The sequence below is a fragment of the Cydia amplana genome, chromosome 1 (genome assembly GCF_948474715.1).
Source record: "Cydia amplana chromosome 1, ilCydAmpl1.1, whole genome shotgun sequence".
NCBI classification, from domain to species: domain Eukaryota; kingdom Metazoa; phylum Arthropoda; class Insecta; order Lepidoptera; family Tortricidae; genus Cydia; species Cydia amplana.
In genome coordinates, this window is record NC_086069.1 from 5,051,352 (window position 1) to 5,065,494 (window position 14,143).

Sequence of the window (14,143 nt, forward strand, 5' to 3'; positions counted from 1 at the left end):
TTTATAATAGTTACTAAGTACACTATATCTGCAATTTCACGGCGCTTAACAAGTGGGATCAAATGATGTTTCTTACACAGCTTGAAGTAGTTGGTAGAACTATAATTAATTCGCATTTTGTAACAAAGAAATTTGACGAATTTCAACTGCAATCTCTCAACCCTATCAACATAAATTTGATATTGGGGATTCCATATCTGAGATGCGTATTCTAGTTTGCTTCTCACGTAAGCGGAATATAAAATTTTGAGAGTTTTGGGACGGGTAAAACAAACTGAATTACGCATTAAAAAACCAAGTGACCTGGAAGCTTTACCTACTATACTATCAATATGCTCACTAAACATAAGTTTGGAGTCATGAATAATACCTAAATCTCTCATGCTTGCTACTCGCTGAAGAATGTTACTTTTTAGTGAATATGGGGTACAAATATTATTTGATTTACGAGAGAAGGTTACTGTAAAACATTTAGAGGGGTTTAAATCTAATTTATTTGTGATACAATAGGTATCCAGTCTTCTTAGATCAGATTGTAGCGCGTATGCATCAGCCGGTGAGGCAATTTTAGCAAAAATTTTCATGTCGTCAGCAAAGCTGAGCAACTTAGAGAACTGGAAACAAGTACGTATGTCATTAACAAAAATGTTAAATAGAAGTGGGCCCAATATAGACCCTTGGGGGACTCCACTTGGTATAGATACCCAGCTCGACATGTAATTATTAATCACCACTGACTGACACCGATTTTTTATGTACGACTTAAACCATCTTAAAAGATCCCCTCTAATACCAATCAAATAGAGCTTAGATATTAAGATATCGTAATCAATACGATCGAAAGCTTTACTGTAATCTGTATAGATAACATCCACCTGATGGCCATTGTCCATCGACTCAGAGATAAAGTCATTGAGTAAAGCCAGGTTAGATACTGTGGACCTACGTTGAATGAAACCGTGTTGAGTGTTATCAATAGAATTTTTCAATGCTGACAAAATCTGCATGTGGACTATTCTTTCTAATACCTTGGCCAAAATACACAATTTAGAAATCGGCCTGTAATTAGACACATCCGTTTTTGAACCTTTAACCTTAAAACTGGAGTTATAAAAGCTGATTTCCAAATCGCAGGAACGGTGCATTCCACGAATGACCTTATGTTTTATGATCGGTATTTATTACCACACTGGCGTTTCGTGATGTCGCTACATACCGTTATATACCTATAATAACGGTAAATGTAAAAAGCCGTAAAACTTTTTTTAATTTGGCGAAGGTTTTTTTATCATCATGTATAACAGCGTGTCATATCGGGCGTTCGTCAAACGGAATAATTAGTAAATCACGATGTGTATAATCGACGAACACGAGGCGTGCTAGGTTGCCCGCATCTCAGATTATCTAAAACCTTATACGGCTGATTACGCGTGCTAAGACCAATTTATGGTTAATAACTTGATTGTAAACGCCTCTTGGCATAAGTTAGTTTGCAAACTGAGATATTCCTTCGTCTGTGTTTAATAAGGATCTTAAACGAATTCCTTAGTAAGGTTTTGCATTTTCTATCGAGAAAAATATTTTATGTTTATATGGCCGTTCCGAGGTTTGAACCTACAATTTTAGACCACTACGCACATACCAAACGTTGAAAGCTAATCAGTTATTTTTTTTGTAGAAATATACATTTGAATTAGCCTATTCACGCGCTGTGCTAATCGATTTTAGGCGATGCTAGTCACTGGAGCCCATTTCGCTGGCACGACACTGGCACCATGTAGCTAAACTTAAATGGGAAACGTGGGAGCTATACCAATTTTCTCTCGTACACAAGGGGACGAATGGTTTTCATAGATATATAAGCCCTTTTGAAGAGAACCTCACATGATAAAACTTTAATATGTACTGGGCATTTCGACTAATTCAGATTCATTGTGTAATCGCCCCATTAAACGCAACCTTTTGGCTATTTAAGAGCTTTTTCGACCATCTCCATTAGTTGTCCATTATTAAATATAACTGTTGATTGCTAAATATGCTCATGAACTAGAGGAACGCAAAACAGGTTCAATTACTGGATTACTTACAGCACCTAAAGTAATTTCAAAATTAGTATTTAAACTTTTTGTTGCGTTCCTCTAAATTTGTCCATGTGTGTAGTTCGGATTATCCTCTTAATTTGTCCATGTGTGTAGTTCGGATTATCCTCTTAATTTGTCCATGAGTGTAGTTCGGGTTATCCTCTAAATTTGTCCATAAGTGTAGTTCAGATTATATTAAACTTTATTATTCATGTCAATGCACGTGCACTAAGAGCATTCTCTTCTGTCCACAGCCGCTGTGGCCCGCATCGCCAAGTTCCTCGGCAGCACAGGCACGCCCATGCTCACCACCGGCGGCTTCTCCTTTGACTTCAGCGAGCCGAAGCAAAACTGTAGCTCGGAGTACTACATGCTCGTGCGTGCGGGGACTGTCGGCTTTAAGGACATAGCCTTCTTTCTGATCGACGTTATGAGGCAGTGAGTATTGCTTACCTGCATAGTGACTTTGAAACCTCTATACAGGGGATCCAGCGGCAGATTTCCGATTTCAAAATTTGATTTAAGAAATATCTAACATACATAAACGGAATTAAATACGGATTTGTAAATGACATAATCTAAATGTCGACATACTTTGTGTAACGCACTCCTCCAACGTTTTCCGCATATTCCGAACTTGCGGTACTAAAAAATAAAGTAGGTAAATGGTATGATAAGCCTCAATAGCATTCTTTCGCTGCTCTGCTGATCTGCGATCCATTGTCACTATCAATCCGGAACACTCACGAAACTAAAACATGCCCCCGCGTGTCCCTTTCACTTAGCGTTCGAAAATTGAGTTTGAAATCGGAAATCGGCCACTGAATAAATCCTGTTTAACCTAAGTAGAACTGCAGTTCAGAGTAGGTACAACATGCTCCTGTGCACTGGGGTTTTGATGACAACATCTTTCTGTTCGACGTTATGAGACAGTAAGTATCAATTGCCACTTTGTTGACTTCTTAATGCTTTTTATTTCGATATTGGCGAGTCAAACTGCAGCTGAGAATTTTACTGATCACCATTTTGAGTCAGTGGGTATTGATTGCAAATTTTATTGAATGGGTCTCTGTCAAAATTCGCAACGAAAGTAATATTGCATATTTGAAACGACAATTTGAGGATGAGGATTTCCGCGGCAACTAAAAGTGAGTATTTATTTTAGTTTAGTTTGACTCCGACAGTTTTCCCAAAGGGGACTGCCGCGGTGTAACCTTATATATTATTGCTTTCTAAAATAATAAAATATTCTAGCCAGGAAGAAGCGAGCACGTAGTGAGTACGTAGGTATAATAGCTAAAAATCTGTGAAATCTAAATGAATGTACAGTTTACAACCTGAATGAATATTAAAGTAGGGTACACAGAAATACCATTAGAAATAATTAATCGAATGTAGTGATTCTCTAAATAAATAGGTAGTTCGTCGGTAACCCATTTAAACTACATTATAGCGCAAATATGCATGAGGACTGAATCAACGAGATTAATTGAGTCTGAAGTTAATTAAGATAAAGGTGCTTTAGGGTCCGTATAATTGTTCAGATCCCTTCGGAATTGCAACTTAGATAATTTTGAGAACTGGTTAGCTTAGTGGTTAGAACTATGTTTATTGAACTTACAAACAAATTAACGAGTTTTATGGCATTCTAATTTAAGTACATATTCATCTATTATTTAATAAATAAATGATAGGTATTTGGACGTACACATATGGTTGATTTATGTATCGTGAGATAAGGAATTAGTGACCAATGATAGTAAAAAGTGATCACTTTCTAAAAATATAATTTTTGTGATTATATGATAATTAAAGATAATTAACGGCGTAAAACGTGTGACATACGTTACAATAATTCTACTTCAGCGTTCACGGTATCCAATGTATATACTTACAAACTTACATATATACTTGGTCAAGCAGATATTGTCAGTAGAAAAAGGCGGCAAATTTGAAAAATGTAGGCGCGAAGGGATATCGTCCCATAGAAAATTTGAATTTCGCGCTTTTTGTTACTGACAAGATTTGGTTGACCATCTATACCTACCAAATGCGTAAGAGCTCTTTTTCCCGTCTGACCGGTTACCTTTTTACGGCTTAGGTAGATAACGATTTTGAAAAAAAAAATACATGTAAGTATAAAAGCTAAAAGCTCTGAGATGGACGTAAGATAGGTAGACATTATTATTTGAAATCCGTTCCTTAAGGGGAGGTCAGAGATGAACACGAACCTCCGGGCACGGGCCTTAAGACGAACTACTTACCTAACAAGTACCTCCCTAAGCCGATGCCCTCTATAAGACGAAACCTCATTAACACGAAGTTTTTGGCGCACAAAGATTCGTGCTATCGAGGATCCACAGTAGTAAGGCTCACTTTTTCTCGCATATCAAACGTCAAACCAAATTGCACCCGTCCAACCGGGATACAACAGTCCTAACCTTGGAGGATACAACTAAACGGAGTAGCCATTAACAGGCTTTCCCCTCTGTCGAAAATAGGCGGCCAACGGTCATACACAATGTATGGACTGACGTTTATCTGACATGGCTATTTTTACGTTACGCATACATTTGACGTTCCCCTCCCCCGCAAAAATCGGCAGACTGTTTTGTACAGAAAATTACAGACATGGCGTCTCCGTTTGATTATATCCTCCAAGGTCCTAACACTGACTTTGTACCGGTTGCTACGCCGCGCCGTAGCATTCGTGACGTAGCAACAATCTACTCTCACCCAAATGGTACTATCGTCACTATCATCGGCAGAATTTCACAACACAACCAGTATTTAATGAAATATATTGTATGGGCTCATTTAAACACATATTATTATAAAATATTCAGAGTATATTCAGCAAAAGTAAGCAGAGTATATTCAGCACAAGAGTAAAAACAAGAACAAGAATAGAAAGATAACAAGTATAACAACCACGTCAATCACATTTTCATATGTCATATGCCGTCGGCCAGGATTACAGTACCGTAAAATGGGGTGAGTAGGGTCAAAACTGAAATTCAAACCTCGATAACATTTTATTTTTACATATATTATGAAAACTGAATGGTGTATAATATAATAAGTGTTCCAGACGTTTGTATTTTAGTTTTTATTTTATTTTGGGTAGTTCCATTTCATAACTGACGATAAAGAGGAAAGCCCACCTCACCCCGTAATGCCTCGTATTTGGGGTGAGAGGGGTTTTCATACAAAGGTGATTTTGGAAGATTGTTGGATCGATTTTTTTTTTATTATGCGTATTACTATTAGGGCTCGCGGTCGAGTCCGTGTTTCGTTTACACGTTTCGAATACCCGTTTCCGAATAACACGTACACGGTTTTCTGGCCCGTTCCACACGTGTAATTAAGAAACGTGTAATTAAGATCCGTTCCCACGGATAAACGGGTATTCGAAGATACGGATCTTATTTACCCGTGGCTCCGGAGACGTCCTTGACGAGTAGCGAAGGAACGAACCGGCGTAGGTACTTAAGAGCTACAAATGAATAGACAAAAGATTCATGAGGAGTTTCTGTCATATTTAACCTTATTTCGTGGTTCATAGAGTCGAAATTCAATAAACGGTTTAAAAAACCCTTTTCTGAGCAGGTAGTTTTTGCTTGCAATGTTGCAATTTGCAATACAAGTAGAAAATTAGAAATACAGTAGGTATACCTACATGCTACTATCAAAATAGGATTTTATATAAGACTTCAAATACTAATACTTTATGGTTTATTATATAACTTGATAGCAATAAATATAAAGTGCTAGTAATAAAAAATAAAAGCAATAAAGAGTATAAAGAGAAGACTGTACGATAAAAACTGGCCATGCATGATCTGGTAATACATACAATATTCTTACCAATTGCACATTATTAAACAGTTCTTATATTTTTAATAATCTGTAGATATAAGTCCTATAAGTATAATTATAATTAAAATTCAATCAATTGTCAATCATATTACTGATATTACCTACAATGTATGTGTGAGTTTTCTCGAATAGGTATATTTTATCGAATAAATATTCTGTCAATAAGAAATGTATATTTTTTAATCGTATTATTTTTTAGCTTACGTAAGCCAGGCATCTAGGTATTAAGTATTATAGTAAACCATGTAAAAATTGATAAATAATCATGTTTATCTGCCGCTGCATTTGTTACAATTTCTTGTGTAGACGTGTTCACCTTATTACACCGACATAAAGCTTATAATTGGTTGTGGCAGTTCTGATAATGGTTTGGGAACCTACTTGTTTTCGGCGATATCAGACAAAAGGGTATTGGAAAACAACACGTTCTAATGAATGGAACACCAGCGGCCGGTATTTATTACCTGGACACTCGTGTGAAAGTGACCCAAGTGAACATGAATGATTACCAATTTTGAGATCTATCTTAATGTTCTTAACAATATAATTTTTTTTTTTTTTTTTTTTTAAACTTTATTGCACAGTAAAAAATATACAGTGACAAAAGGCGGACTTAATGCTACACGGCATTCTCTACCAGTCAACCTTTAGGCCAAACAGAGAAACATAGTTGGTGCGGGGTATGTAAAGAAAGATTGATGCTTAAAATTAATAGGCACAAATATAAATGTAATGTGAAGATATAATAAATATATATACAACAATAATATATACGTATATGTATACAATAAATATATATAAATATATATACATATATATATATATATAAATATATATAAACCTGCTACTAAATTTACTATGAAGATACTTAATCTTTAGACTTTTCAAAAAGATACTTGCGCAGCTTGCGCTTGAACGTCAACTTAGTCTCGGCTTGTCGTAAGCTGAGAGGCAAATCATTCCAGAGACGGATGGCTTGCACGGTGAATGAATTGGACATAGCACTAGAACGATGATGCGGGACAGCTAAAACAAGTTTGCGAGCAGTGCGAAGTTCGCATCCTGGTCGGGCAGTTACAAATTTAAATTTAGATCTCAAGTAATCTTAGACAGGTGGAAATCGGCCTGTTTCGAGAAAAGTCGTCGACATCTCTTCTAAATACCTAAAACTGGTATGGATGTGTTCCTCGTGATCTCTAGAATACGAAATGACCGGTTTTAGTTTATGGAGTGGGGGACGGGTCGAAAAAAAGGGGGGCAAAGATGGCGGCCGACCATTATTGATATTTGTTCACATCTTGAGTCCTATGGGACCGATCGGCGGTTCGTGTGAGGTGTCGTTTGAAAGAGCATTAAACGTGCTATTATTGTTTCATAATAACCGTAGTCATAACTGTAGTCGTTTACAAAATATTTTAAAATATTTGATTTTATACCGTGCATGGATGGCATAAGTACTGATTAAATATGCGCCTAACTCAATAAATTACAACAATACCGCAATTATTTTATTACAAAATATACGAGACATTTCATTAGCTTACCAAAAACATAAGTTTTATTGGCGTATGATATTATATAACCAATTAATAACGAATTTTGTTCAGCATGGGTCACTACGCACCGTCACGTAAATGGCGGGCGACCGACGTAAACTTTTCATTATTTCTCGGGTTCTATTTTATTGATCAATTGCTGATAGGTACCATTTGAAAGGTTATTAAACGTACAATAAATGGTTTCTAATAGCCGTAGTCATAACTTTAGTAATTTACAAAATATTTTAAAATATTTGATTTTTTTACCGTGCATGGATGGCATAAGTACTGATAAAATATGCGTCTAACTCAATAAATTATAACTTTACTCCAATAATATTCTTACAAAATGTACGTGAAATTTCATTAGCTTTCCAAAAATATAAGTTTTATTGGTGTATGATATTATATAACCAAGTAATTACGAATTTTGTTCAACATGGGTCACTAAGCGCCGTCACGTAAATGGCAGGAGATCGGTGTCAACTTTTCATTATTTCTCGGGTTTTATTTTATTGATCAGTTCGTGATAGATACCATTTGAAAGAATATTAAACGTACTATAATTGGTTTTCAATAACTGTAGTCATAACTTTAGTCATTTTCAAAATAATTGAAAACATGATTTTTTACCGTGCATGCACATAAGTACTGCTAAAACATGGTTCTAACTTAATAAATTATAACTTTATCGCAATTAATGTATTTACAAAATATACGAGACATTTCATTATCTTTCCAAAAACATAAGATTTATTGGTGTAAGATATTATATAACCAAGTAATAATGAATTTTGTTCAGCATGGGTCACTGCGCACCGTCATATAAATCCCAACAAACAATTAGGCGACACTTAGCACCTATTTTCTTACCTAAAGACAGCCTGGCTCTAGAATAGCTACATCTATAGTCTTAGTTTACAGTTTACAGGCTCTGGTGAGATAAAAGTGTTTAAAAGGTTCATCTAAAGATTTAAGATCTACAGTAGCTGTTTTGGGCGCTATATTGCATGTTAAGCTGCTAGTATTATAGCTTATAGCTCAAAGTGAATTGAACAACCTTAACATCTATATGAGTAATAATCTGCAATTTGCACTTAAGGTTCTAAACGCGTGATAAAGCCTTCTACTTATAGCTTTTTATATCGCAATCGCTACTTAACTCTCTTGTATGACTTACAGTCGAACAGAGAAGTTATGAGTCGCTATTATAGATCTAAGATCATGTAGTTACAGACGAGCGTTATTTAAATACCGTAGTACATCTTATAACTGTCAATAGAGTCATACTTACAAGCTAAAACTACAATGCCAAACGCCAATGAATCAATAGGTAAGCAAAAACTATAAATTAGACCGTAAAATAAAATAGTAAATAAATATAATATAGATAGTTTACTCAATATTGACATCTTACTATTACTATACTTAAAACCGGACTTCACGGATAGTTATTATGTGGACATACGCTGCTACTCAAATAGTAGTCACTTATTTTGCATCCTGGAGCGTGCGGCGACAAATATCTCTTTAACGCCACAAGCCTCAGATCTCACTAAAAAGGTGATTTTAAATTATTAACTACGGAGTGGGTTTGAAAACGTTTTACGTGTAGACGCGTGAGTCAAATAACAACACAGATATTAAGTACTTCATATGCAGTGGTTTTGCAATCATGAAAGCTACGAACTTAACGATGTTATGAACCTAGAACTGGGCTTTTGTCAAAAGAGTCAAACTATACTTAAGTTTCCTGTGATAAAAAAAGAAAACAAACAAACCATCATTTATATCGATATTTTATCATTTTGGATACCTACATTACTTATAAAATTTACTGTCAAACAATAATAGAATGCTGCTGGTCTACCAGGCGCTCGCCGCGCCGTGTGTTTGCTTGCTTGGCGAAATTGGTCCTGGCATACCTACATATATGTTTATAGTTGTACGGTAACTAAACAATATTTTTGGAAAGTTAATAAATAGTTTGCTCATTTTACTCTAAAAATTTCACGCTATATTTACTACATTATCTCTTTCTCAAATTATTTCAGTCACTAAGCAAACCTCTAAGGTAAAAATTAAACATTTTTCTTTAATATTTTTAAAATGGTTATTTTGGGCCTCAGATTTCAAACAATCGAGTATTCACAGAAAATGTAATATGCTTGCAAATGGTATCCACCATGTATCAGAAAAATAGAACCTGAAATATAATGAAAACTCAACGATGGCCGGGCTCCATTTACGTGACGGTGCACAGTACCCATGCTGAACAAAATTCATGATTACTTAGTTATACAACATTATAAAGCAATAAAACGTATATTTTTGGATAGCTCATAAAATTTCCCGTATATTTTGAAAATATTTATTGCGGTAATGTTATAATCTATTGAGTTAGAAGCATGTTTTACCAGTACTTATGTCCATGCACGGTAAAAATCATATATTTTCAATTATTTTGTAAATGACTACAGTTATGACTACGGTTATTAGAAACCAATTATTGTACATTTAACATTCTTTCTAATGGTATCCATCACCAATTGATCAGTAAAATAGAACCCGAGAAACAATGAACAGTTGTGGTCGGTCGCCCGCCATTTACGTGACGGTGCGTAGTGACCCATGCTGAACAAAATTCATCATTACATGGTTATATAATACCATACACCAATAAACCTTATGTTTTTAGAAAGCTAATGAAATTTCTCGTATATTTTGTAATAACATTAATTGCGGTAAAGTTATAATTTATTGAGTTAGACGCATGTTTTGTCAGTACTTATGCCATCCATGCACGGTAAAAAATCATATATTTTAAAATATTTTCTAAACGACTACAGTTATGACTACAGTTATTATGAAGCAATAATAGCACGTTTAATACTCTTTCTAACGACACCTGAAACGAACCGATCGGTCCCATAGGACTCAAGATGTGAACAAATATCAATGCTGGTCGGCCGCCCACATTCCCCCCCTTTTTATCGACACGTCCCCCTCTCCATAAACTAAAACCGGTCAATTCGTATTCTAGAGACCACGAGGAACACATCCATACCAGTTTTAGGTATTTAGAAGAGATGTCTACGAAAATCGTGAAGGAGACGACTTGTGTTTAATTTAACGCCAGACTATCTGGTGCCACTGGATCAAATAGAATGGAGAACAGGGTGCATAAACTTTTGAGACTTCTGCGCTCACGAATACGAAGCCAGTTGAGTTGTCGGCGAAAGGCGGATACGTGGTCATACTTGCGAAGGCCATAATCGCTAGGTAGCCAAGGTAGCATGGGTTTCTTTTTAAGGTTCTCGCGTGAAATCCTGCGTTTCGAATGCTGCTTGTGTGTACTTTTTTTTGCGTCGTTGGCAGATTAGCTGTTTTCGCTCAGCAGTAAATTGATAATAATAAGATTTGGTGCCCTCGGGAGGGTGCCCAATACGCAGGCAGCGTTCCCGCGCTGGTTTGTGATTGCAATTCTCTGCGCGAGAAAGCTGCCCGCGCGGGGGTCGCCCGTTGCAAGAAGAAATAACCACGAAGTAATTCATACTTATTTTCTTAACTGTTATTTTTAACTAATATAGGTAGTATTTGTCTGCACATCTATTCTTCACGAAACTATATTACTTACACAATTATACATGTATAAAATGTATTTCTTTGGTTGAAATATAATTATATTAATTATGTAATTAATAATGAATATGTTAGCTTAAAAGCAATAATAGTAAAAAAATGAAGGTTTTAATTTAAACTAGGGACGAGTAGGTTTAAAATTAAAAATAGTAGACAATATAGGATAGGGACACCTACTTCGATTAATATATTGTATAGTTGGCTAAATATGTTATATCAACACAGTTATAAATAATTAAAAAAAAATCGTACGCCAAACGAGTTTATCTGAAGTCAACATTCAATATTAGACCTTACCCAGACCTAGAGCATTGATTGGGTCAACCTGTTTCGAATCCGTTCGCTCGGGCCGGTGTTAAGTACCCGTGTAAACGGAGATACGGATCTGAGAAACGTGTCTTGGGAACGTTTATTGGATACGTATCCGGATCCCGGCGGTTCCGTGTAAACCGTGTTCTTAGCACCGCCGGGCTTAAGAACACGGGTATTCGTTTCGGCGTGTAACACGGATACGCGGAGCCCTAATTACTATAGCTCCATTTTAAATTGGAATACATTATTTTTGTAGCAGTAGCCTTAAAATCCCTTCTCACCCCCCTCTCAAACCTTCTCTCCCCATTCATAACCCACCTCTCCCCACGAAACCTACTCACCCCGTTTTACGGTAAGTAGTTTACCTTCTATTCTACAGAAATGAAACCTCTAACAAAATATCACTAAAGTTTTATTTCCCAGGACACTGCATTCTGTTAATTTATATCTTGTTACAATATGTTACTCAAAGTTTATTTTAGATTAAAAATACTCCAATTGATACACGCGTTGGGCGGCAGTTACTTTAGCAACGTGTTTCCTAACTTCGAAGTACATGATGGTAGTAAACTAAGTTACCTAGTAATTTAAATGAAGTTCTTGTAACTATGCTGTAAGAGATTTAATTAACAATAGCTACTTGAAACACGAAGTAACTATATTTAAACGCTCAACAACTTCATTAAAACGTGTGCTGATTAAAATTGAATGTTGATCAATAAAGTTATATCAATTTCAATAAAATAATATTGTCCGATTTTAATGTGAGTGTAAGGGCTCATTTAGACGGTGCGAGAACTCGCATGCGAGTTTCATTACATGATTTAGACGGCGCGCGAACTCGTATACAATTTTAGTTACATTGCGTACTATGGAGTAGGCTACATCAAATCAGCCGACCGATCAAATGACGCAATGAAATGAAACTCGCATGCGAGTTCTTGCACCGTCTAAATGAGGCATAAGTGTCAGTACGTTCACACTACTTATTGGATACCCGTAAATTGCGCTGCATTTTATGTTATATTTCACAATGGCATTCATATTGTTAACACAAGTATTTATTTAGGTTTAGGCATCAAAAAGGTTACAATCATTTCCCCCATAAATAAGGTATTTTACCTCGTACCTATTTAAAAAGCATAATTAATTTCTATCTACGTACAGGGAATACAAGACAGAATATGAAAGAAACAATAAAATATCTAACGGTCCCATTATTTCGCCGACATCAAATATTTACTGCTTGTGTAAATTTCTAACTGTATAAATAATTCATACAACATTGTAATGTCGTCGTTTGGTGTCGCTTCTTCGAACAGGTAGGTTCTTCGGTTTATTTTAGAGGTGTGCCCAAACAATATTTATTCAGTATCATGCCCTTGCTAAAATGTGTTGATTGATGTTGTTTATTTTACGAAAAAAATGCTAAAAATGAACGGGTGTTAGTCAAAATATTACATATAAGTCAGTCGGGACTTTGTCTAAAAGTCTTATATAAATCGCAGGCACGTGGTTTTCTTTCTCTCGGCGCACGTAAAAAGTATATAGAGAAACGATAACAAATCCATTTTTAATTTCGCTGGCTTGAATGTTGCTACAGTAAACTGTGCCACGACAATGGGGCTATATTGCACGCGCCTGGGGGTATAGGTACTCCTAAATTAATGGAATAATGAAGTACGTGTTGTATTTCATGATAATAGTTTGCGCATTTTTTAATACGAGTATTTTCCTTAGTCAGTTTTTAATATTGCAAAATTGTATGTAGTAAGTACAAAAATGTGTACCTAAAATGTTACAATGTGTAACAATGAATTCCATTAAAAACCTTGCTGTTTCGGAAAATAACCAATTTTTTCCAATTTTTTCTGTCTCCAACGGGAATGACAAACTAGAGTGGTATTATGATTCTACAATTTGTTGATATTTTGATATTGTTATTATACAACCTTGTCACGAGTCGAGATGCCAAATAACTTCGTGTATTTCGCATGCACTTCTCAACGCGAGCGATTGTATCATAACAATATAAAAACCTTAACAAATTATATAATCAGAATGCCCCTTTTAGCTAAATCTCCGTGGTTATCCCCTAAACGATGAATAAATTCCACGTTTTGTTATATAAATCCTAATTATTATTAATCTAGGTTAGTGCACGTCTATTACTCGCATTATCAGAATAATATTTTACACAAATTGGCCACAAAACTAGTTTTAATTAAGCGCGCGCTTAATATTCTGGTTACCCAGTGTTGGAGGGTAGAATACCACTAAGATAAGCCGAAAAATTACTTCTGAATGCTAAATAATAGCTCTTAATCTTAATATACAAACATTTTATTTTAAATTAGGCTGAAATTATTCATACGAGACATTTAACGCGAAATATTATTCTACTCTATGGTATGTAGCATCGTTACTACCTACTTAGTAGTAAGTTAGTAACCTAGTGGTTAACCTTGGGATTTGTTAAGATGGGCAAGTGAATAGTCAGCAGCGGAAGTTGCTAATAAAGTAAGCTAGATGTTCATAAGTTTGTGTCAGTATTTGGGATGATGATATAACAAAAACGTTCAGTTATTAAACAACGAATAGGTACTGCATGGTCACCATTTTACTTATGTAGTCCATCTACGCAAAATTACGTTTTTCTCCTCACGTTGATTCAAAATCATAAAAAGGGCA

The 14,143-nt window shown here is 35.5% G+C and overlaps 1 protein-coding gene across 1 annotated transcript in view; it reads left to right on the forward strand.

Annotated features, from left to right (window-relative positions):
• LOC134661421 (atrial natriuretic peptide receptor 1) overlaps positions 1-14,143 on the forward strand; it is a 288,858-nt gene that overhangs the window by 87,814 nt on the left and 186,901 nt on the right. Inside the window, exon 4 of the mRNA XM_063517690.1 lies at positions 2,336-2,519. Within this exon, the coding sequence (XP_063373760.1) occupies positions 2,336-2,519 (184 nt within the window). The remainder of the gene's footprint in view (positions 1-2,335; positions 2,520-14,143) is intronic.